This window comes from Pelophylax lessonae (genome assembly GCF_965119305.1).
Source record: "Pelophylax lessonae genome assembly, chromosome: 1".
NCBI classification, from domain to species: Eukaryota; Metazoa; Chordata; class Amphibia; order Anura; family Ranidae; genus Pelophylax; species Pelophylax lessonae.
This window is the reverse complement of record NC_138768.1, coordinates 61,424,869-61,448,570: the sequence shown is the minus strand read 5'-3', so window position 1 is coordinate 61,448,570 and position 23,702 is coordinate 61,424,869. Positions and strand designations below refer to the sequence as shown.

The following is a 23,702-nucleotide window of genomic DNA, read 5'->3' as shown; positions in this document are numbered from 1 at the left end:
CCTCATCAGAACCAGCTCCCTTGGGGATAACCCAGGGACATTAAGCCATGGAGACCAGAGTTTCTCATATTTATTGAGTCGATTCCTATGTTAATATATATCTCTCCAAGAGGAGCATGTTCCCCACATTTTAACAGGTGGGGGAGTTATAGACTTCCAGTCTAAAAGAATGAAATTCCTACCCTGAAATGAGGCCCTGGAGAAAGCCACGCTTGTCGTTTCCTCAGATATAACCTCTTTGAGGATTCCAAGTAAACAGTGGATAGGGTTAAAGGGAAAATTCACCTGGAAGACTCTATTGAGTGTAGAGAGAACCAGTAGCGATGTAACTTTGGGCATCACCAGAGGAGATGAATAAGATAAACTTTGCATTTCTTAAACAGTTGCATCCAACATAAAAAAAAAATTGGAACTACCTCTATTCTATTTGCTGGGGTGTCTACTTTCAGAAAATTATAATGTTTGGGGGTTTTAGGAATCTTCAGGCCTAAAATGATTCTTTAAATGGCAGCAAAAGGGAAAGCATACATGTAATATATTAATGAATACAGAACTGCATTCATTTGTGCCTTTTATGTCTGCCTGGCATTCACCTTTAACGCTTGTGACAACCTACAGCAGTTAAAAGTAGTGGCTTCTCTGACCACGCCAAGGGACTTCTGTATATACCGTGGGTGCAGGGATGTACTGGATGCCTTCGCTGCCATTGTGCTCTTGTAGGGCATCACATGCAACCCTTTGCCTTTTAGGAGGGGTGGGCTCCCTCCAGGCATACCTGCCCTTAACCTATCAATTCTTACATGTTCTCCTATTATGAAGGCTCTGGGAATTTAGTTTTAAGATCGCAGTATATACAGAGGTCCCTTGGTGTAGGCATTGTGGCTTGTATTTGCAAATGTGTGCAAACAAAACCCTCTCTTTTTAACGTAAACTGTTAGACAGGGACAATTTGGATCTTTTTGTAGGCTGGCTGGTAAATGTGCTGGGAAATCTTTAGTTGTGATCCACAATGACTGCTACTAATGTAATCTGACTGTTCTATTGTTGTTTGCAGGTAAAGGAGAGCGAAGCTCATATCCGTGCTACTCTAGAGACTCAGATATACAGGGCTGCCATCAGGTAAGATAACTGAACTATGCCATGTCTGGGTTAAGACTTGCTAATGTTGTCTATAGCAGCTAATTGAATTCTACCTTCCACCCCCCTATGCTAAAATATTAAAGGGAAGCATATGGTTAAAGCTAAACTCTGGGCACAAAACATTCACCAAATGCTTTTGCAAATTGAAATGCTACCTTATAAAAGTAGCAGTGACATCATCACTTTGCTGTACATGGAGGGGGCCAACAGGTCCACCAACTACAGACTGCCTGCTGAAAAATACAGGAAGGGGTGGAGACAAGACCAGTCACCCTACACAAGTGTCAAAAGCATGTAGCGCTCCTGTTCCATGACAGCTGCTGGTCTAATTCCAGCATCCTGGTTTTCGTTACGCTGCATTCTCCCTGTCTGTCTCTCCACCTGCAGGATGATTGATGTAGGCAGCCTGTAGGTGGAGAACAAACATGTTTTAAGCCAGCCAAGCCCGCAGTCTCATGCTTGTGATAGTGTTTGTAACATGTGCTTCAAGGTCCCTGTTTCCCTGCCTTTTTCTGGTGCCTAGACCTGCATCTTAGCCCTGCCAGTTTGTTTGAATTTTCTTGTTGACGACCTCGAATCGGATTTTTAATATGCTCAGAACTCTGCTTGCCTTCTGACCACAGATTGACTCTGACTACTCTTTGAACTTTGTCTGCTCTGAACCTGAACTGTCAGTGGACCGCTCTGCCTGTCTGCCAACCGTATATACCTGTTCGATGTGCTTGGTTCGTGCCTGCCCTGGCACGGTGGCCAGGCACTATAGCATTGTGTATAAGGAGGGCAACAGAGTACTGGTAGGCCTGCTTGCTTTATAAGAAAGGGGGCTGCTAAAGTTGAAGAACACAGCAGTCAGCTATAGTATCAGACCACCTACGCTTAGATCTGGAAGAAATACACAAAGCACACCGGGATTCAAGGAAGAAAGCAAATGACCCTTGTAGTTAGACATTATTATGCTTATCCCAGAGTTCAGCTTTAGGTAAAATCTGGTAACCCTTGAGACAACCTAAAGGAGTTAATAAAAAAAATCTAAGTAACCCTGTTAAACTTCATGTGAACTCTGACACCTTAGTTAGGTTAAATAAGAGGGATAATAAATCTTTCTTTGATGAGCCCGCTCAATAACAATAATAATGTAAGAATGGATATTCAGATTCCCACCTAAGCTCAGTCATATCTTGGGATTTAAAGCTTTTCCTTTGACTAGGACCACACAGAAAAACAAAGAAAAATCTTGTTTGGACAATTTGTCTATTTATACAGCAAATAAATACTGTTTTCCTAAAGTTTATGCTCAGTTTTCTTCATCAGCAAAATGCCAAAGGAGGGTGCCCACCTAAAAACCCTGATGACGTACCTACCCTCCCCGCTTTTTACCAAAAATTCAAGAGTGCCGACTTACCATAGGGCTTAAATATCAAGTCCTACCAGCTCTACTAGAATCTTTACAGATAGAACATGCAAACTCCAGGCAGTTAGTGTGGTGGTTGGGATTCCACCCAGTGACCCTAGAGCTGCTGGGCAGACATGCTGACCACTTAGCCACGGTGCTGCCAACCACTTAGCCACTGTGCTGCCCACCCAGTATAATGTGTGCTATATATTAGACACCATCTAGATTGGAGAGTCCATTGAAAAGCAATGGCTTTATTAAAAAGGAGTTCCAGCCCCCCTCCAAAAAAAAACATAAATAAAAGTCAGCGGCTACAAATACTTTAGCTGCTGACTTTTAATATTAGGACACATACCTGTCCATAAATCCAGCAGTGTCTTACCCAAGACAGTTTTGCAATCAGCTATCCGGTGCTGGCATCTCCATTTTGACTAAGGGAAACTGGCAGTGAAGCCTTGCGGCTTCACAGCTGGCTGCCTATTGCTCATGCGCGAATCGCGCTGCGCTATGCGAATGGAACGATTGTGGGGGAAGAAGGGGGGCCGAACTTCCAGTTCAGTTCACCACGGCAGCAGTTAACTCTCAAAACCAGTTACCCACTCACCCCAAAAGATGCCAAATGTGGCAGCGGAGGTGGAGGAGGAGGTAGACAAGCAGAGCTTCCCCTTTTGGGTGGAGCTCTACTTTAAGATGAGCAGTAAAATGTAGGTGAAACTTCTATGGAAATGGAAAACCTCCAGGAAACCTTTGTTGAAATAAATATTAAGCCTGTCATTGCTGACCTTCTGAAAATGTTAGGTATTTGTCTCTGGCTTCAGTACTTCAGAGTCATTGACCCTGATCATGCAAGCAATCAGTGAAGTCAGAATGGAGTCTTACCTCCTAATCTGCAAATTTATAAAGCGTCAAGTGTTGAAGCCACTGGTTCTGCACAATGGCCAGGCAGCTAACTTTCTTAGATGGTGAGGTTTGCATTGGCAAGCTAAATACCTCTCCCAGCATAGGTTCCCTTTAAAACAATTGATAACTTGCCACCCTGTGGAAATTTGCTACCCAAGGCATGAGCCTAGTTGACTGACCCATATATTTGCCTGCTGCCAGACAAAGGCTTCTGCTTATGGTGTATGCATGTTGGTTCCTTGCCTAAGAGTTGACTGCAGCAGCTTCTGCGGTCTTAAAAAGAAAATCCAATTCAGAGTTTAAAACTGGTGCTACTGCAAGGTCTTTGCTTGCTACACAATAGTTGTAAATTAACATGTTCATAGGAGTTCTGTGAGAATAAACTCATAGGAAGAGGATAGAAAAATATGTTTGTGGGAAAAAAAAAATGATTTGTTGTCCTTTTTAGTCTTTCAATTGTTTTTGGCTTAATGTCAAGGCCAACAGGCTCAATGCAGAGCCCTCTCGAGAGATATGTGCATTCGGCAGAAAAACTCTGGATGTTTCCATGAAGCTGTAAAATGTCGTAGCTCCTCCAATCCCGAGTCGCCTTTCTGCAGCTGTAGTGGAAGTTCTATTCTCCTGTGTGTTTACATGCTTGTAACTCTTTGTAATACCTCGCAGTGCGTCGTCTCAAGACAATTACGCTCTTAAAAAGACGTTTCCCTTCCGCTTTCATTTGGCAATTGCACATGAGTGTTTTTTGTTTGTCCCCATTTATGAAAATACTACCCACATGCACATGTTTGGCATTGATGTGGAACATAAGCTATTATCAAAATACTACATTGTATGTAGCACAGGCAGCAAAATAAGTGTGTGCACAAAAGCTGGGAAGCCACAGCCATATGCAAAGTTTGTCGGATTTAACGGATAACAGCAGCACAAAATTCAGTAAACGCTACAGGAATAGCTGTTGATCAATTTTTGTAATTTAAAGGGAAGGTATGGTTTTCATTATTATTTTAGATGAACATGCAAATAGATCAGTCCTAAAAAAAATACTATGAATATGAATTAAAGCAGAATTCCAGCCGAAACAGTTTTTATTTTAGTTTTGGATATAGTGAATGAGCGTTAGATTTAGGCATGCAACTAACGAATAGTTGGCCAATTATTGTTTTGATTAATCGATTATTCGGATAATATCCTTAAAAAAAAAGTGTGGTGTATAATTAACTTAATATGTAAAGTTTAAAAAAAAAGGCAATTTATTCTTAAATATCTATATGCAGTGGTAAATACAGTATCTCACAAAAGTCAGTACACCCCTCACAGTTTTGTAAATATTCTATTATATCTTTTCATGTGACAACACTGAAGAAATGACACTTTGCTACAATGTAAAGTAGTGAGTGTACAGCTTGTATAACAGTATAAATTTGCTGTCTCCTCAAAATAACTCAACATACAGCCATTAATGTCTAAATCGCTGGCAACAAAAGTGACTACACCCCTAAGTAAAAATGTCCAAATTGGGCCCAATTAGCAATTTTCCCTCCCAGTTGTCATATGACTCATTAGTGTTACAAGGTCTCAGGTGTGAATGGGGAGCAGGTGTGTTAAATTTGGTGTTATCGCTCTCACTCTCTCATACCGGTCACTGGAAGTTCAACATGGCACCTCATGGCAAAAAACTCTCTGAGGATCTGAAAAAAAGAATTGTTGGTCTACATAAAGATGACCTAGGCTATAAGAAGATTGCCAAGACCCTGAAACTGAGCTGCAGCATGGTGGCCAAGACCATACAGCGGTTTATACAGTATCTCACAAAAGTGAGTACACCCCTCACTATTTTGTAAATATTTTATTATATCTTTTCATGTGACAACACTGAAGAAATTACACTTTGCTACAATGTAAAGTAGTGAGTGTACAGCTTGTATAACAGTGTAAATTTGCTGTCCCCTCAAAATAACTCAACACACAGCCATTAATGTCTAAACCACTGGCAACAAAAGTGAGTACACCCCTCAAAATAACGCAACACACAGCCATTATTGTCTAAGCCGCTGGCAACAAAAGTGAGTACACCCCTAAGTGCCCTAATGTCCAAATTGGGCACACAGTGTCAATATTTTGTGTGGCCACCATTATTTTCCAGCATTGCCTTAACCCTTTTGGGCATGGAGTGCACCAGAGCTTCACAGGTTGCCATTGGAGTCCTTTTCCACTCCCCCATGAGGACATCACAGAGCTGGTGGATGTTAGAGACCTTGCGCTCCTCTGCCTTCTGTTTGAAGATGCCCCACAGATGCTCAATAGGGTTTAGGTCTGGAGACATGCTTGGTCAGTCCATCACCTTTACCCTCAGCTTCTTTAGCAAGGCAGTGGTTGTCGTGGAGGTGTGACACTCCCACCACCATGCTTGACTGTAGGCAAGACACACTTGTCCTTGTACTTGTACTTGTCCTTGCCGCCACACACGCTTGACACCATCTGAACCAAATAAGTTTATCTTGGTCTCATCAGACCACAGGACATGGTTCCAGTAATCCATGTCCTTAGTCTGCTTTTCTTCAGCAAACTGTTTGCGGGCTTTCTTCTTTAGAAGAGGCTTCCTCCTGGGATGATAGCCATGAAGACCAATTTGATGCAGTGTGTGGCATATGGTCTGAGCACTGACAGGCTGACCCCCCACCCCTTCAACCTCTGCAGCAATGCCGGCAGCACTCATGCATCTATTTTTCAAGGAAAACCTCTGGATATGACGCTGAGCATGTGAACTCAAGTTCTTTGGTCGACCATGGCAAGGCCTGTTCTGAGTGGAACCTGTCCGGTTAAACCACTGTATGGTCTTGTTGTTCTTATAGCCTAGGCCATCTTTATGTAGAGCAACAATTATTTTTTTCAGATCCTCAGAGAGTTCCTTGCCATGAGGTGCCATGTTGAATTTCCAGTGACCAGTTTTGAGAGAGTGAGAGCGATAACACCAAATTTAACACAACTCTCCCCATTCACACCTGAGACCTTGTAACACATGGCACTGGGGAGGGAAAATGGCTAATTGGGCCCAATCTGGACATTTTCACTTTGTGTTGAGTTATTTTGAGGGGATAGCAAATGTACACTGTTATACAAGCTGTATACTCACTACTTTACATTGTAGCAAAGTGTCATTTCTTCAGTGTTGTCACATGAAAATATATAATAAAATATTTACAAAAATGCGAGGGGTGTATTCACTTTTGTGATATACTGTAAAGAAAAACCCATAAACATCTTTAAATATTTCAGCTGTTCCTCCAGAAGTTCCTAAGTTTTCCTAGAACATTGAGCAGCGGTGTATATTAATCTCCTATGTATACTGCCCATCAGTGTAATGGGACAATTTAATACTGATCTCAAATTTAAGGGTTTATTTCTGTACTGATCGCTAGTGTAAGGGTACACTACAATTTTCATGGTTTATGTGTATATTTTGGGCCATTATCATCTTTTGTTTTCTTTCATGATTATTATTGAAAATTATTTTCTCTCAAATTTATCTGTGGATATCATTTTTAGCTGGGATCTGAAAATTATTTCAAAGGTTTCTGTAGGGTAAAAAAGGTTGAGAAAGGTTGGTATAGATAATGTCTAGATCAAGCTTTATTTATTGGTATATACAATTTGAGAAAAAAACTATTACTTTTGAAGTGCTTACAATATGCCCTAAAAAAACAAATGAAGGGGCCCCTTGAAACCCCAAAAACACTTTAGCTGTTTTCTCTAACTGGATATAACAATAAATGAACTTAATCTATACATTTGTCTACAAAGTTAGCTCTACTGTATCTTTTTATACCTCTTCAATCACCTTTTTCAAGGAACCCCCAGTATCTTGTATGCCAGAGAATACCCTATACAGTAAATGTGTTTATAAAATATCTCCATAACCAATCGTAACAGTAGGTGACCCAGTAGTCCTTATATCCACTACTATATCAAACTAATGAATAGAAAGGGGGGGGGGGGGGGCGTTAGATTCTCATTCAGTTTTTTCAAACTGTCTATGTCCCTGTTCGGGGATTTTCCCTATTCTTTAAAGGTCCATATAGACAGTTCGAATTTTAGAAAATTCTTGCTCATTTGGCTGAAATTTAAGCCATGGTTGGCCCTGAAAGCACCAACCAGCCTGGCAAAAAATCTAAAAATGTACATTTTTAAATTTAAAAATCAGCTGAGCCTGGTAAGAAATTATCAGACCAACACTTGTAGTCACGGCTGCCTGAATACAATCCTCCATCCACACTGTTTAGAAAAGGGAATAAAGTGATTTTCTTCCTTTCTCTCACGGGGCTGAAAGGCTAATATTTATGCCCAGCTATTTTGAGAACACAGGAGGTGAGGGGAAATTTCCCTAATTGGAACTTTTTCAACTACTGTTATTGGTTATATAGAAATTAAATAATTTTTCTGGTTTTGATTTTTTGCCTTTCCTCTTTCTATTCATAACAAATAAGACCGTATAACTGACCAGGTTGTGGTGAGACGGTACTAAAACAATTGCAAAAGCTTACTGTAACTCATTTGTAGCACAGTTAAGCTTTCACATGTCTCATTCCAAGTATCACTGCTCATTTTAGGAAAGTGGGTGGAGGCTTGCAAACCAGTGTAAATATAGGGTAATAATATGGAGCCATTTATCCCAAACTGCAAACAGCTTTTTTTTTTTTTTTTTTTTAAGCCCAGGGTACCTGTGGAAACACACTTGAACTAGCACCTGGTGCAAAAAAAAAAGTGCAAACACAAAAAAGTGCACAGGGTGTACACGTAATCCTTCCCTGAGGAGGAAGGACTCTTACCTTGATCCCCCTGAGGTAGTTACTGGCCCACCTAGTTGAAACCAGGCGGGCCCCATTCTCTGGAAGCACTGCCGAAATAGTCCAACCCCAAGTACTGGATGGGGCTCCCCCAAAAAAAGACCCCATGAGATAGGGTGAACCAGACCAGAAGGCCATGTCCACCCCCTCCCAAGACTTTCAGGGCAGGCCTGGCGTCCTACAACCTACTAATCATGCTGTGAGAAAGTGCATACGGTGCAAAAGTAACGAATACACATAAAAAGAGAGAAATGAAAGTAAATAAGTGCTTAATGCCATAGTGCAATACCATGGCAGGCCCTTCGGTCAGGAATAAAAAAAATTCCTCTGGTCCCAGCCAAAAGGCCTGGCACTAGAGGACCATCACATCATGCATTGATACCGCTTACCCCGAAAACATTTACTAGAAACACGTAAGAGTGCAGATGTTGTCCATGGCAATTTTAATTCCACAAGCCACTAGCAGTACAGGAACCATAAGTGCTGAAAGTCATATCATCATAAGACAATCCAAGAACAGACTGTAGATGGCAGTATTTGAACCTGCGCAGGGAGATCCCAATGGATTTCGAATGAATCTCTTTAACCTATCGGCCACAGCTACATATGTATAAGACAAACAGCTGTTTCAGGCGGATTGGCTATCATTAGTGCAGTGTATAAAGGCTATGGCTTAAAATAGGGCTTGGAACCCAACATAACAGTAAAACCATACAGATTATGGCAAGAAGGGACTAAAGTAATGAAAAAGTCCTCACGGTAATCAGTGAATAGCACAGTAAGGCCCTCTCAAAATAGAAGGTATGTACGTGTCTCATTCCATCACATATTCCAAAATGTAAAAAATGTTTTGGATTTTAATATTGTGTAAAAAAAAAAAAATGTCTGTATAATTTGTAATATATTTTACAGGACATTAATAATTGATTATTACTTACACAGTCTCTGCCCTCTGCTTTACAATGCTATACACTGTCTATGCATTACTGCATCCTCTTACAATGTAAGTTTCTGAATCGACCAGCTTATTGAATAAAAAAATAAATAAAATACACCCTGCGTGACTGATATTTCAACAGTTGTTAGGAGTAATTGCATAGACAGCTGAGAACTCTCTCTTTTGACTTTCCCAGCAATCTTTAATATTTAATACAATAAAAAAAATGAAAAAGCAAGTTTGAAAAAAGTTGAAAAACATTGTAAAGTAAGCTCTTCAGTAATAACTCCATATATGTGGTCACTGCAAATATAATGCACAAATGCAAGGTCTGCTTAAAACCCAACTTCAGACTTGGGATCTCCACCTCCTCATTCCTGTTTGCCGCCCCCCCCCCCCCTCTCCCCTTGGGGCACACACAATTTCTTTTTTTTTAAGCTTTTTCTTTCAGCCTAATCCAATGTAAATTTTAAAATCCAGGCATCTTAGCTTTGTGACACTTATTCAAGTGGTTGCAAAGGCTGAAGGTTTTTATTGCATGAAGGTAAAAAAACCTTCCGTGTGCAGCTTTCCTTGCCAGCCCCCCCACCCTTCACTTACACTTACCTGAGCCCAATGTCAATCCAGCAATGGGCATGGGAGCAGAGACTCCCTTGGCTGTCTCCCTCCTCATTGGCTCAGGGACGGCTTACTATGAGGGCACTCAGAAGGGGGGAGGGGCCAGGAGCACCAGTGGGGGACCCGAGAAGAGGAGGATTGGGGCTGCTCTGTGCATGTAAGTGTAACATGTTTGTTATTTTAAAAAAATAAAAACCAAGCCTTTAATATCACTTTAAAGGGTTATTTTACCTTTTCAGAAATAAAGAAAAGGGGAACTAACACTGTAAACCCCTCCTCGTCCCCCTCGGGTCCAGACTGTACTTATCTCCAGGGGTGAGGAGCTGCAGGTGATGCACTGCTTTCTGTAGTGTTTCCAGGACTGATTAGAGCAATGCTCTGTGTCAGGCACTGACCAATCAAAATTGCTACCACCATGTCACTGGCAGTGTCCTTCTTGAAACCTATGCTGGGTTATGCCCTGTTTGTTCTTAAACACATTTAGAACTGATTTTATTCTGATTGGTGGCTCTTCCGTCTTTGGCTTGCCCAAGTCTGGGTGACGTGGACACTTGCTATTGACTGCCCATCAACAGGGTCCTGCCAGGCTTCAGAAAGCTGCATCATCATGACAAGGAGACCAGTTGTAGGCAGACACAAACTTCAGTTCTAGATCATGGTCTAAACTCTCTAAAGAAGTGGTGGCAAAGGACACATGATGGTGGATTTAGGTGACTGAAAAGGGTTTTTAAGATCTTTTTTAATTGCAACTTTAAGGGAAGGATGTTTGGTGAGTTTTATCTATTTGTGGAGGTTGTAAATAATGCTGCTTGTGCCTTTTGTGTTGGATGCAGATCTAGATATAGAAATTAATTTATCTTCTTAACACAAAATTGCATCTTTTTTCTTTAAAATCTATTAAAATGCATTTCATTTGTACTTATCCAATCACATTTATCACTGATAGTCTGAAATTTCTATACGCTTAGAGTCTGATAATTACTGTTACTTTCCAGGTGTTCATTAGCTAAGCAAGGTCAAGATGTTTTGTATGTTTTCCGTATATTAAGACGTGTTATCTCTTCACCTTTGCTATGTTCTTGCATTTTAAACACAGTTTCTCTTCTAGAACAGTAAAAATGTTTGGCACAGCTAAATATGCCACCTGGAGATTAGGGAACCAGGAGGCAAAGCACCACCTCGCTCCTTCAGATTTTGCTGCACACCTGCAGGTCATGATAACCAGTCACTCCATAGACATGGGAAGTGCTAATCCTACCTGGTGAAATTTTAATTAGAGGTTAGAGAAAGGAGCTTTGAAACTTTGATTAATTTCAAAACTGTGTGTTTTGGGCTTTTCTTTTTCTTCTCTCTATAAATGCGGTTTCACACTGCCGTGCAACGGCTTGGGTGAAGCGCAGGCACAGTGTAGTGTACCAACGGTTCTCCGCTAGTAGAGAAACTTGGAAGAAGAGAAGAGTTATGGTGTTCTTACTCTTGTGCTGCAGTTTGGCTGCAGCACAGGGGCAGCGCAGTGTACCTGCAATTTTTGTGTGGTTTACTTGTGTTTTCCCATAGACGTCTATTAGATTGCACGTTTTTGGTGTGTTTTCTGAAAGCACACCAAAAGTACTGCACTCTACATCTTTAGTTCTCTTTCAGAAAACACACCAAAAATGCACAATCGAATAAAGGTCTGTGGGAAACCATGGGTAACCCTGCACACAAACTGTGGGTACAATGCGCTTGTTTTGCAGCCAAACCCCAGTGCAAGAGTGAGAACACCATAACGCTACTCTTCTTCCATGTGTTTCTCCACTAGTGTCTTCCGATGTGATAAACATCTGCAACACTCAAACCACCCCTTCTTCTGATTTCTTCAAATAAATCCCAACTTCAGGCTCTTAAAAAATAAAAAATAAAAATTTAGCTCTGGCTTACCCACTTTCTGTCCATCACTGTCCCGGCAGTAAATAATTTCAGCCTCTAAGTGTCCTCAATCTTCAAGGGAGATTGACAACCAGCGGCAGGGTTGTGGGCGTGTAGGTCCGTGTAGTCCGATCCAATAGAAGGACTATTTTAGCTCTAATTGCTGAAAAAGTTAATGCTGGTTCCCATAGAAATGGTGTTCAAACATACAGTGTTTTTTGTTGGGTATGGGGCAGTGTAGCCATGGACCAGTCAGCCTGCCCAGTTTGACTTACAGGACCTAAAGGGTCTACTACTGACAGCTTGGTGCCAGATACCACAGCATACCTTCAGAGGTCTAGTGGAGTCCATGCCTCAATGGTTTAGGGCTGTTTTGGTGTCGAAGGAGGGGCTTACTCATTATTAAATGAGTGCTCATAATTGTAATGGCTAATCAGTGTATAAATGTAGCAGTAATCCTTGAACACGGTAAATTGAAAAATTGCCTGATTTGGCCATTGTTCTGTGTTCTTTGGATAAGCTGTAAGAACAGAGCGTGCAATTGCCAAACTTTTAATCCTTCCATCCGTTCACTCACCCAAAGAGAATTTTTTTTATAAACACAATTACCTCCTTTGCCAGGTGGGGTTTCCAGCAACTTCTCACAGCTGCACTTTTTTGTGTGTATAATAAAAAAAAAAAAAAAGAAGGACGGCTTTTAAAGTAAATAACATCGACCTTGTGTTTTTGCTAACAGTCTCAAAGTTCCTACAAAATGTTATCAGTGCTAAGAAACCAACCTTGCATTATTTATTTTGCTGGTAAGCTGGTCATAGCACAAATTTCACTATAAATTGCCCTTTTAAACCTTTGAAACTTCAAGAAACTCTTGAAATAATTTTTAGATTTTGGGGAGCCCCTGTTACAACCAATTAATTGAGGGTCAGTGAGAAAACACCCTTAATTTGGTGGCCAGTGGTGGTCAAAATGCCACCCTTATAGACAGCAAATAAGACCTGTGACATCCTGCAGGTGGTTCTGCCAAGTGGCAATGGCCCCAGAACTATGCAGCCACCATCAAATGGGAGGTCAGTCAGCCACTGCTCAAGGAACCTCTAGCCAGCTCTGAAGGAACCCAAATATTTCACAGGACCATGGTAAAGAATGGCTGCTACAGATAATGGCTGATGTCAAACTAGTGAAGGTTTTAAAGTGTGTGCCCAGGTATTATCCACATTTCCCCCAAACCTCCCTCACCTCCTCTAGAGCATGTCCCAGCATTTCTTTTCTTTTTCCTTTACCTTTTTCCTGTAGTTCATTTAGAAATTGAATGTTTATAGTGGAACCATTTTGGTGTGTACCTTTAACCAAAGCATATACATTAAATGGTGGTCAGAAGATTCAACCATCAGGTATTTGTTCTGTACAGAAGCCATAAACATGCATGTCTGCAGAATTTGATGCCTTATGCCAGATACCACTGGCTCCAGCCCTTGCTCAGGAAACAGTAAAGATGACAAAGCAGGACGTCCATTCTGTCTGCAGAATTTGTCGCCGTATGCAGACACCACTGGCTCCAGACTTTTCTCAAGGAACAATAAGGATGGCAAGGAGGACGTCTATTCTGTCTGCAAAATTTGATGCTGTATGCAGACACCACTGGCTCCAGACTTTTCTATAGGAACAATAAGGATGGCAAAGGAGGATGTCCATTCTGATGCAACAGTTCTTCCTTTAGAATGATTGACCTAAAGGTGTCTGCACAATGTGGGTACTTTATAGCTGTAGGTTTTCATTTTCTTATCTGGCTGAATGGTGAGGTTAAATATGAATGAATAGAAATGAAAATTGAAAATGTGCGTTCCTTTATAAACTGGCAGAACAAGAGGTGAGGTACAGCTCATGAACAGTTTGCAATGTGAAAGTGTCATAAGGATAAGAAATTGCTTGACTTGTTACAATGCTTATGGTAAACCTGACAACTATGAGTCAGGTGAGTTTGCCTGAGAAAAGAAGCTATCTTTACAATGCCTTACCCACTGTAAGGCTGTCCATACAAGATTTGAACCATTAATGGGCAGGCTGAATGTACCAAGTTGATCAGTCAATTAATTTTGGTACAACCAGCCTAACAGATTCGCTTGCGATTATCACTGTTTTCTGGCAGGGATGGCTTTCCCGCGCCCCCACCAGGAGAAGACAATAGCCCGGCAGGTGGGATTCCTGCATCAACACTGTCTGTGTTGATGGGAGAATCAAGCAAATTTCTTTCCTGCAACCTGTGGTCCCAGCTACTTGCTTCTTTCTCTGGTTGGTGTGTGCATTTTAGCATAGTTTATTGGTTATTCCAAACCCTTCCTTGAAGGCCTTGGGTGCCACATAACGCACAATGCACTCTGATATACAAGTGTTGGCGTTTAGAAGCAGGAAAAAAAATGCTAAACACACCTAGGAGCAGCAGAAAAAAAAGATCCAGTGTGCATGAAGCCATAAAGGCTCCTCTTCTAATATTCCTGCAAAATGCCTATGTGGGCATGGACACATAGGCTAACATAGAGGCGCTTCTATGGGCTGACAAAAAAATTGTCAAATGCCTTTAAAAGTGGTGTTTTTTCAGCCCAGTGTGCATAAGGCCTAAAGCATAGGAATTGTGTTCTTCACTTATAAACACACTTATAAACATAGGAATTGTGTTTTTCAGCTCATTGCCTGTGGACAAATATCAAGTCCATACCTATTAATCTTTTCCTTCCTACCACTGGCAAATTATTTTAAAAAATACTTAAAATCCTTTTTTTTTTTTAAATCTAAGTCTTTAGTCATTTGTCCCTGGCCAGAGGTTCTTCTGGGAATGGGAACCGGTAATCTGTGCCTGCACCAATACTTAATTTCTGGGAATATATACGTGTGGTAGGGATTTGAGACTGTAAGCTGCCTGCACTGTGTAAATGCACAAAATAAAAAAAGTAAGGATGACATAAAATGTTATACTTATTATAATATTTAGTATCATTTTATATAAAATTCCTTTTGCAGTTTTTCTTGCTCTTTATGTTCTGCTGCACAGCCTTGTCCCCTTTTCCTGCGCATTTGATGGTGGTGAGGTTTTGGGAGGCTGACACCTTCTTCTGTTACTCATTCAGCAGAATTCATTGAGCTGCCTGCAGATTTGGAAGCTGCTGACACAAGTGGATGTTATAAATGAGAACATTGTGAACTCTGTGGGTTTTCATGTGTGAATGTTTGCTCACAGGCCGCTGGAAGGAGCCATACCGTTCATAGGATCTTTCATATGTATTTTAGATGTATTTCTATTTCATTCTTTTACATTTGAGTTTAATAAAATAAGTGAAAATTCTGGAAAGAGCAGATTTAAGCTTAAACAGGTTTTCTGCACATGCATTAAAAAATGGGACAAAACTCACAAATTTGTATGCATTCTGACTTAATGTAATATGACGACACCCAGAGCCCTTGAGCCCCTGCTCTTTGCCTTTACCTATTTATCAATAAAATATTCTGGTAACAGAAAAGACAAGACTCTGGGCACACTAGGAATGTGGGTCTCTTTGCAGAGTTTTTAATAATGGAGACTGCTGGCTAATATTACAGTAGCCCAACTCCAGGAAAAATGTATAAAAAAAATTATATAGACCCTGGTAGGTATTATAAAACACCCAGATACAGGTCGAACTTCCCCTGAAATGGACCTGTCATAGAATTATGAATGATCTCAGATGCATCTTAAAGTTCTTGTAAAGGCAGAAGGTTTTTTTTATCTTAATGCATTCTATGCATTAGGAAAAAAAAAACCTTCTGTGTGCAGCAACCCCCCTCAGCCCCCCTAATACTTACCTGAGCCCCTCTCTATCTAGCAGTGTTGTGTGAGAGACTCATCTGTCCAGGACTCTCCCTCGCCATTGGCTCCCACTGCTGTCTAAGTCAGTGAACCAATGAGGAGGGAGAGAGGGTGGGGCCTAGTTGCAGCTCAATGTCTGAATTGACACACAGAGCTGCAGCTCGGCTCAGGTGCCCCCATAGCAAGCTGCTTGCTGTGGGGGCACTCGACAGGAGGGAGGGGCCAGGAGAGCCAAAAAGCAGGATCTTGGCTGCTGTGTGCCCTGAGGAGGTAAGTATAACATGTTTGTTATTTCTTAACAAAAAAAAAACTGAGACTTTAGTATCACTTTAATTTGATGTCAATCTAATGCCATCAGTACACAAGCCCAAAGCCCATTGACACAGGTCCTAATTGTCTGCAGTGCAGCTTTAAATTAACATGCACACCTCATGTATAATATAATTTACATACAAAGACTTTCTTAGTCATTTTGAGAATGATTTTGCCTCCCCACCCTGTAAATTCATCCTAGGATTAATTTAAAGCAGACATCCCAACCTGCAAAAACTAATTTCAGGGAGGTAGCAAACTAATTTCATGGAGGTGGCAACCCCCCCCCCCCCCAACCACCACTACCTATTTAACACAACTAGAGGAGGATCAAATGAAATGCAATCAGTATACAGAGGTTTACTTCTTCTGAGAGATGTTAAAGGAACACTCTAACCCCCATGACCGCTTCAGTGATTTGAAGTGGTCATGGTGGTAGGAGTCAGAAACACTGCACATGCTGGGATATTTACAGTTATGTGCTGGGGGCTAGTTGCACACCTAGCACATGTGACTTACTGCTAGCAGGTACTGCTGGTGGGTACTGCTGGCTGGTACTGCTGGCTGGGAACTGCTGGCTGGTACTGCTGGTGGATACTGCTGGCTGGTACTGCTGCTGGTTACTGCTGGCTGGTACAGCTGGCGGGCACAGTTGGTGAGTACGGCTGGTGGCTACTGCTGGTGGATACTGTAGGCTGGTACTGCTGGTGGTTACTGCTGGTGGGTACTGCTGGCTGGTACTGCTGGTGGTTACTGCTTGGGGGTACTGCTGGTGGTTAGGAATGATCGAACGGTTCGGGTTGACCATCGGTTCGACCCGAACATTGACTGTTCGAAATTCGGCCGAATTCCGAACTTTTTGCGGAAAAAGTTCGGAATTCGGCAACCAGAACCGACCAAAATGCAATGGGACAGGAACTGGGCTTTAAAAGCCCGTGATTGGACCAGAAACATCAGTAAAAGCCAATTGAGGGGGCAGGAGGATGCTAGGAATGTGATTGGAGTGACTAGGGGGTCCAGTCAGTAGTGAATATGCCCCCTAGTATATAACATAGCCCCGCCAAATCGCTAGCACTGTAATACAGATGGCAACCCCCCCCCCCCCCCCCCAACCACCACCACCTATTTAACACAACTAGAGGAGGATCAAATGAAATGAGCGGAGCCACATCCCTGCAAATAATTTCATTAGCGCATGGATGGGGTTCCTCTACTTTCACACCTATATGTGTGTATGTGTATATATACATATATGTGTGTGTATATATACCCCTATACAGAAGTTCCGATGTTATGCCTGCCTCCAAAGACGCCCAAAAAATGCCCAATAAACGCCTGCAACATAAAGGCCCTGGTGTGTTGTTGCAGGCGTTTATTGGTAATTTTTTAGGCGTCTTTGGAGGCAGGCATAACATCTGAACTCCTGTATAGGGGTATATACACACGCACACATATATGTATATATACACATACACACATATAGGTGTGATAGAAGCGGAGCCACATCCCTGCGCTAATAAAAATTCTAAGAAAAATTATTTTTTTTCTGGTTCTGGACATGCTACAGAGCTGAAACTTCACAGGTATACTTTTTAGACCCCCCAGACACTAAATCCAAAGAAATCTCTCTTTTTTTTTTTTCCAATAATTTTTTCAATAATTGGCTCTCTATCAAAAACGACAGTTTTTAAGAACTTTTTTTGTGTGATTAATAGTCCCTGTGGCATGACCCAGAACCCTAGGCAGTTTTTATGGGCATTTATTGGGTTTTAGGGCTTCAAAATGGTGTTTTTTGATTACCGAAGTTCGGGTCCCATTGATTTCAATGGGGTTCTGGAATCCGGACCCGAACTTTCGGGAAGTTCGGGTGTTCTGGTCGAACCGAACTTTTCAAAAGTTCGATCATCCCTACTGGTGGTTACTGCTGGCTGCTACTGCTGGCTAGTACCACTGGCTGCTACTGTTGGTGGGTACCACTGGCTGGTACTGTTGGCTGGTACTGCTGGTGGTTACTGCTCTCAATCTAATATCCCCATGTAAGCTGCTGAACACCAGTCTATAATCCCAAAAAAAGAAAATAGTAATGGAAATATATTCATTCACAAAGGTGCAGCGCCTAAAGACTATCAATAAATGCATAAATGTACCTCCTATCTTACAATCTGAGTTTATATCATATTGTGCATCACAAGCGCCCTGCCATAAAAATACATGGATAAATAGATAAATTAAATACTTCTATTTATGTCTGTTAATTGTGACACAACTCATAAAAACATATAAACCATATTATCAAAGAAAGTGATATAAAGTGTTCTTAATAAAGTGATTATATGTGCTGTGTCACATTCTATATACAAAGGCATGTGCATTTTACTGTGCTAATCTACAATGTGCTTCACTCCACCAAAAGGTGCTTTTTACAAAGCCCAGTGAAAGTGAATTCCAAGTGCCACTCCGCTCAACCCTCTTTGTGAGCCACACTCACTGGATTACATGCGACCCCTTATTAAAATAATAAGATCATAGATGCTTTGAGACATATGCTCCAGTTCCATAAATATCCTTCCCATGCCTCCTTCCTTTGAAGATGGCACCATAAAAGATATCCTCCAGCACTCTCCATGGCTCCAGAAAATGAATTCAGGGAAAAACCAATCATAGTGGAAGACTGCTTTATTGTTAAAATACATACACTCCAGATTGCACACATACATGCATATGTAAAGAAATCACTGCCGCCTATGATACAATATGGCCATGCGATGAAATAACGTCACGGACGTGGCTTCAGTTCAGAGCTCAGTTGTCGCATTTCCTCGTATCTGTCCCTCCTGCCACAGCATTCATTTGTGACCTGACGTTATTCGAGAGGAAATGCATATCTTCGATTCCCCTTAGGCATAGGGGTTCTACTCATGTGTAATTTAATCAATGCCCCCCTGAAGCCTGCAAGCCACTGTATCTAGCTAAATGGGAAAGAGATCTTCATAAAACATTCTTGGTGGAACAAATTGACAAAATAATCTTTTTCAGTCATATCGATTCAGCTTCCACCAAACATCAAGAATTAAATTATACATTTCTGCAGAGATGGAATCTTACCCCTCATAGGCTTCACAAAATCTTTCCACACACATCAGATCTTTGCTGGCAATGTGGTGACGCCAGAGGAGACATCCTGCATATTTTTTGGAGTTGTGAAAAATGTTGCAATTTCTGGTCTACGGGGAGACGTAAAAATGTTACAGATTTCCTGATTCTCTTGGAACCAGCCTTTATTCTCTAACACCATCATACCATGCCTAAAAAGACTTACAAAGATTCGGTCTTAGCACATTTGCCTAACGCTGCTAAAAGCTGTATCCTTGACTGCTGGAAGCAAAAACAGGCCCCATATATTGCTTTATGGTTAGCCAAAGTAAATGAGATGTAAAATGGAAGTCTCTGGTCTCTACTGCAAAGGGTCCCATCACAAGTTCCTGAAAAAAATGGTTCTTTTAACATGAATTTTTTTACTCCATGGAATACAAAACCTTCATGGAGACCACCTGAGACTAGAGACTACCCACTGTTGCATGCCTTATGGACCTGAACTGGTCTGGTGATAAGGGGAACTTACCCCATCTTTTCTGCCTATCTTCTTCTACTCCTTCCTCTCCTCCCTCCTCCTTTTTTTTTTTAATTCTTTAAAGTGGTTGTACACCCCATTCATGAAATCTGACCTGGGCACATATATCTGTAGAGTTTACTTATCTCTCTCCAAAGCTAGGAGTGCCGTTTGTCTCTGGTGCTCCGTTGATCTGTTATTAGCAGGGTCACTTTTGACAAGCTCCCGGGCACATAAGTCTATTCAGACTACAGCTCGTCATGTTCCTTCCTTGGGGGGGGGGGGGGGTGTGCCTTTCCTCATATCAGCTCACACACAGTGTAAGCCCAGACTCTCCACCCACTGCTGAATGAGAAAGAATAATTTGCAACATGATCTACACTTTTTAAAGAGTTTAGAAAAGAGAATATTGCAGATATAAATGTAAAACTTATGTAGGAAGATTTGTTTCATCTCTGTGTATCATCTGAAGTTTGGTATATACGAGGGTTTACATCCACTTTAAGTCTTTAAATCTTTGTTCCCTAGTACCTTGGACATACAGGAGCTGGATCCAGTGTAAATTCGGTGTAGGCTCCATACCAGCAAGGCAGGATTAGAGTGGGATTCTTTAGAAAAGAAGGACGCACTGGATACATTTTCTCCCAGGACTTCTATAAAAACCACATTTATCTTTTCAAAATATCAGCCTGGTGCTTCTACCTTGTTTTCATTGGGCAGCCAAATCAAATGCTTGTCCAACCCAACCGGCATATTCTGATTTGCCAAAACAGCGACACTTTGGAACACCTTAATTGATGTATTCTGCAGATAGAAACAATTTTTAGACATGAAAAAAAAAAAAAACGAAGTCAAAAGCCCATACCACAGTTACAGACTTTCTTAGTGTTTTGCCAGAATCACAGTATTCATTTCATGTAATTGTGGCACTTGGACCAGAGATCTTTACCTGAAATAGAACCGACTTACTAGGTTGCTACATTCAGCAATCCCCCCTTTGTTTCAGCTCCCAGTTCTTCGCTTCCCTCCCGTGCATACTATAACAGAATTAATTAAATATTTAACCTGTGCTCATCATTCACTGACACATTTGTTATGGCAGTGCAACTAAAGACAAATTGAAAAAAAAAAAATTAGATTTCGGAAACCAGGTGCACATTGGTTTATAATAAGCAATAGGAATAATTACTCAGATAATTAAAGAGATCTCTAAATTCCTATGTTTACTTGATACTTGACTGTTTAAATTACTACAAAGATATTAAAGTCAAATGTCGCTGAGCTTCACTTAGGCATGCTAATATTTAGGGTCTACCCTTATCAATTAGAATTTGTACTGGATGTACTACTTTTTTGTTTAAATTATGTGCTGGTGTCAGCTCCTGCAAGCCAGTATTTGTATACATTTCTAAGGGTGCGATGGGCTGGAAGATATTTAGCGTAGAAACATTATATAATCCAGTCCAATAACTGTTATTATCACTGTAAGCACAGGAACTTTACCCATTTGTGCTTCTCGCTATATGAATCCTACTGAGACTTTACAGAGAAAGTAACATGTATAATAACGCTAGTCTTCCTTAACATTGGTGCTTAAGATGATTTTCACATTAGATAACACTGTGTTAGAAAAAGAATTATAACTTTTTTTTATTTTTTCATTCCTTATTGGGCTTAGTATTCTATAACCCCTTAATTATGAGTTTCCCCTATTTTATTGTATTCTTTTATTCTTTTTTTTTATTTTTCCTTCCTTTTTTTCTCTTTCCATGCTCCCCCCCCCCTTACCTTTACTTTCCCTTACATACTTTTCCTTCCCCCTCTTCCTTTTTCTTCCCTTCTCTTAATTTTCCTTTAACTCTATTACTTCTCCTTCCCCTCCTTTAGTTGTTGTTCCCTCCCTCTTACTTTTCCTTCCCCTCTCTTACTTTTCCTCTCCCCTTATACTTTCCATTTCCTTTCAGTCCCTTTTTTACTTTCCTTCCCCTCTTTTACATTCCCTTTCCTCCCTTGTTTTACTCGGTCTTCTTTCCCCTTTCCTTTCCCTTTTTTTTTCTCTTCCTATATTTTCTCTGCCACACTTTTGCGCTTCCTTCCGCTCTCTTACCTTTCCTTCCCCTCCAATACATTCCATTCCCCTGTTTTACTTTTTCTCTTCTTACCTTTCTTTTCATTCCCCTCTTCACTTTCTGTTCCCCTCTCTTACTTTCATTTCTCCCTCTCTTATTTTCCCTTTCCCTCTCTTAACTTTCTCTTTCCTTCCTCTTTTCCCTTTCTTTCCATTTTCTTCCTCTTTCTTACTTTTCCTTCCCCTCTCTTATGTTTCTCTTATGCTTCCTTCCCCCTCAGTTACTTGTCCTTCCCTTCATTCCTTTTTCTTTCTTTCTCTTCTCTCAACTTCCTTTCTTTTCCCCCTTTACTTTCAGTTACCCTTTCTTACTGTAATTTCTCCTCACTTACTTCCTCTATTACTTTTCCTTCTCCCCTCTTACTTTTCCTTCTCCCCTCTTTTCCAACCCCACTCTTTCTTTTTCTTACCCTCTCTTATGTTCTGTTCCCCTCTTTTACATCCCATTCCCCTTTTTTACTTTTCCTTCCAATTTCCTAATTTATTTTCCCCTCCTTTACTTTCCTTCCCCTCTTTTACTTTCCCTCTCCTTTCTTGTTTTACTCCCCCCTTCCTTTCCCCTCTCTTGTCTTTTCTTTCCCTTTTCTTCCCTTCCTCTTACTTTCTTTTCCCCACCCTTAATTTTCCTGCCATTAGGGAAGAAAGGAAAAGAAGTGGAGGGGGACAGAAAAGAGGATACTCTTTTCTGTTCCCCTCCACTCCTTTTCCTTTCTTCCCTAATATACAATTTTCTATCACCTTTCGGTTTTCGTTCCCTTCCAGCATATCTAAATGCAAAGAAAAAAAAAAAAAAACAAAAGTCATATATTGCAGCTTCTAAATCCTTACATTTGGTGACTTTTATTTTCCTCAGGGGATCCTGCCAGTAACAAACTTTCTGTTTTAAGGTGGCTCACTATCTATCCCTATTTATTTGATGTAGATGGACTTAACATAAGCGACTAACAAATTAAAACCTTACTCCAGCTAACACTTTTTAACTAGTTAGAGAAACTATTTTTTGTAAGTTTTTTTTACTAATTAAAAAAAGCTGATCGTTATAAACACCTTGTCAGTGCTCAGTATATTAACTTTTTGCTTTTGGCATAGATAACCTTTCTCATTTCTACTACTCACCTCCCCTTCTTCTCTTTCTTTTTTCCTTCCATTATAAAATGTCAAAATCCCCAAAACTTTTGCACTTTTGGACAATTTGAAGAGTATTATTAGCCCAACTTGAAGGTTTAGAACCTATATCAGAGATTTATATCTGGGGAGATTTCTTCTGTTATTCCTCTGATGTCAGCTGTCACCGGTACAGGAAATAAAGGGGGTCTCCCCAATCTTTTTTAACAGGTGAATGAGAGGTAAAACTTCTGTCAGGTTTTCATTGCTCTCTTTTCTCACTTTGGAAAGATCTCCCTTCTCTTTCTGCTCTGGTAATAGTTGTCACTAGGACAAGAAGAGAGGGAAAATCTCCCCAGTGGGGATCCATCCCAGCAAATTACATCTGACACACATTTTTTTTTTATGCCAGTTCAAAACTTAATTTTGTTTTAGATTGAATAGGAAATAGATAAAAACCCTGTCATGTTACCCATGTCATCTGTATACAATTAGAATATTTCTTCTAAAGCTGGCCATAGATAGATACTTCAAACAAAAAATCTTAGGAAAAGAAGGTCCTAAGAAAGTGTGCTCATTTTTCTATTCATTATTGAGTCAAATCGATGTTTGTTTTCGACTGCAATGGCAGAAAAAGTAGCAGCATGGAATTTTTTTTCAAACGTTATAAAAGTGTATGTGGTATAGGAAAAGCAAATTAAATCTTTCAAGTGACATTCAAATGTTCTGAGAATTTTTGTAAATTTTTTCCTAAGACCTATCCTAAGAATTTTCATTGACATTCTATCCATCAGTGGCCAGCTTAACTCTTTTCAAGTCTCTCCGAAATCTAAAGAAAACAATGTGGATTTCGATGCACCTTAATGACTGCAGTGATCTGGAAGGGGAAAGCTGCATATCTGTGAATTAAAAACAATAATGAAAAAATTGTACTCTAAAAGAGTTGTGCCAAAACAATATTTAGATTAGC

General features: G+C 40.6%; 1 protein-coding gene across 14 annotated transcripts in view; it reads left to right on the top strand.

Moving 5' to 3' along the window:
* Positions 1–23,702, top strand: part of TCF4 (transcription factor 4) — a 646,703-nt gene that overhangs the window by 332,881 nt on the left and 290,120 nt on the right. For all 14 annotated transcript variants that reach the window (XM_082244114.1, XM_082244117.1, XM_082244108.1 and 11 more), the window contains one exon: positions 1,055–1,119. In XM_082244114.1, the coding sequence (XP_082100240.1) occupies positions 1,055–1,119 (65 nt within the window). The remainder of the gene's footprint in view (positions 1–1,054; positions 1,120–23,702) is intronic.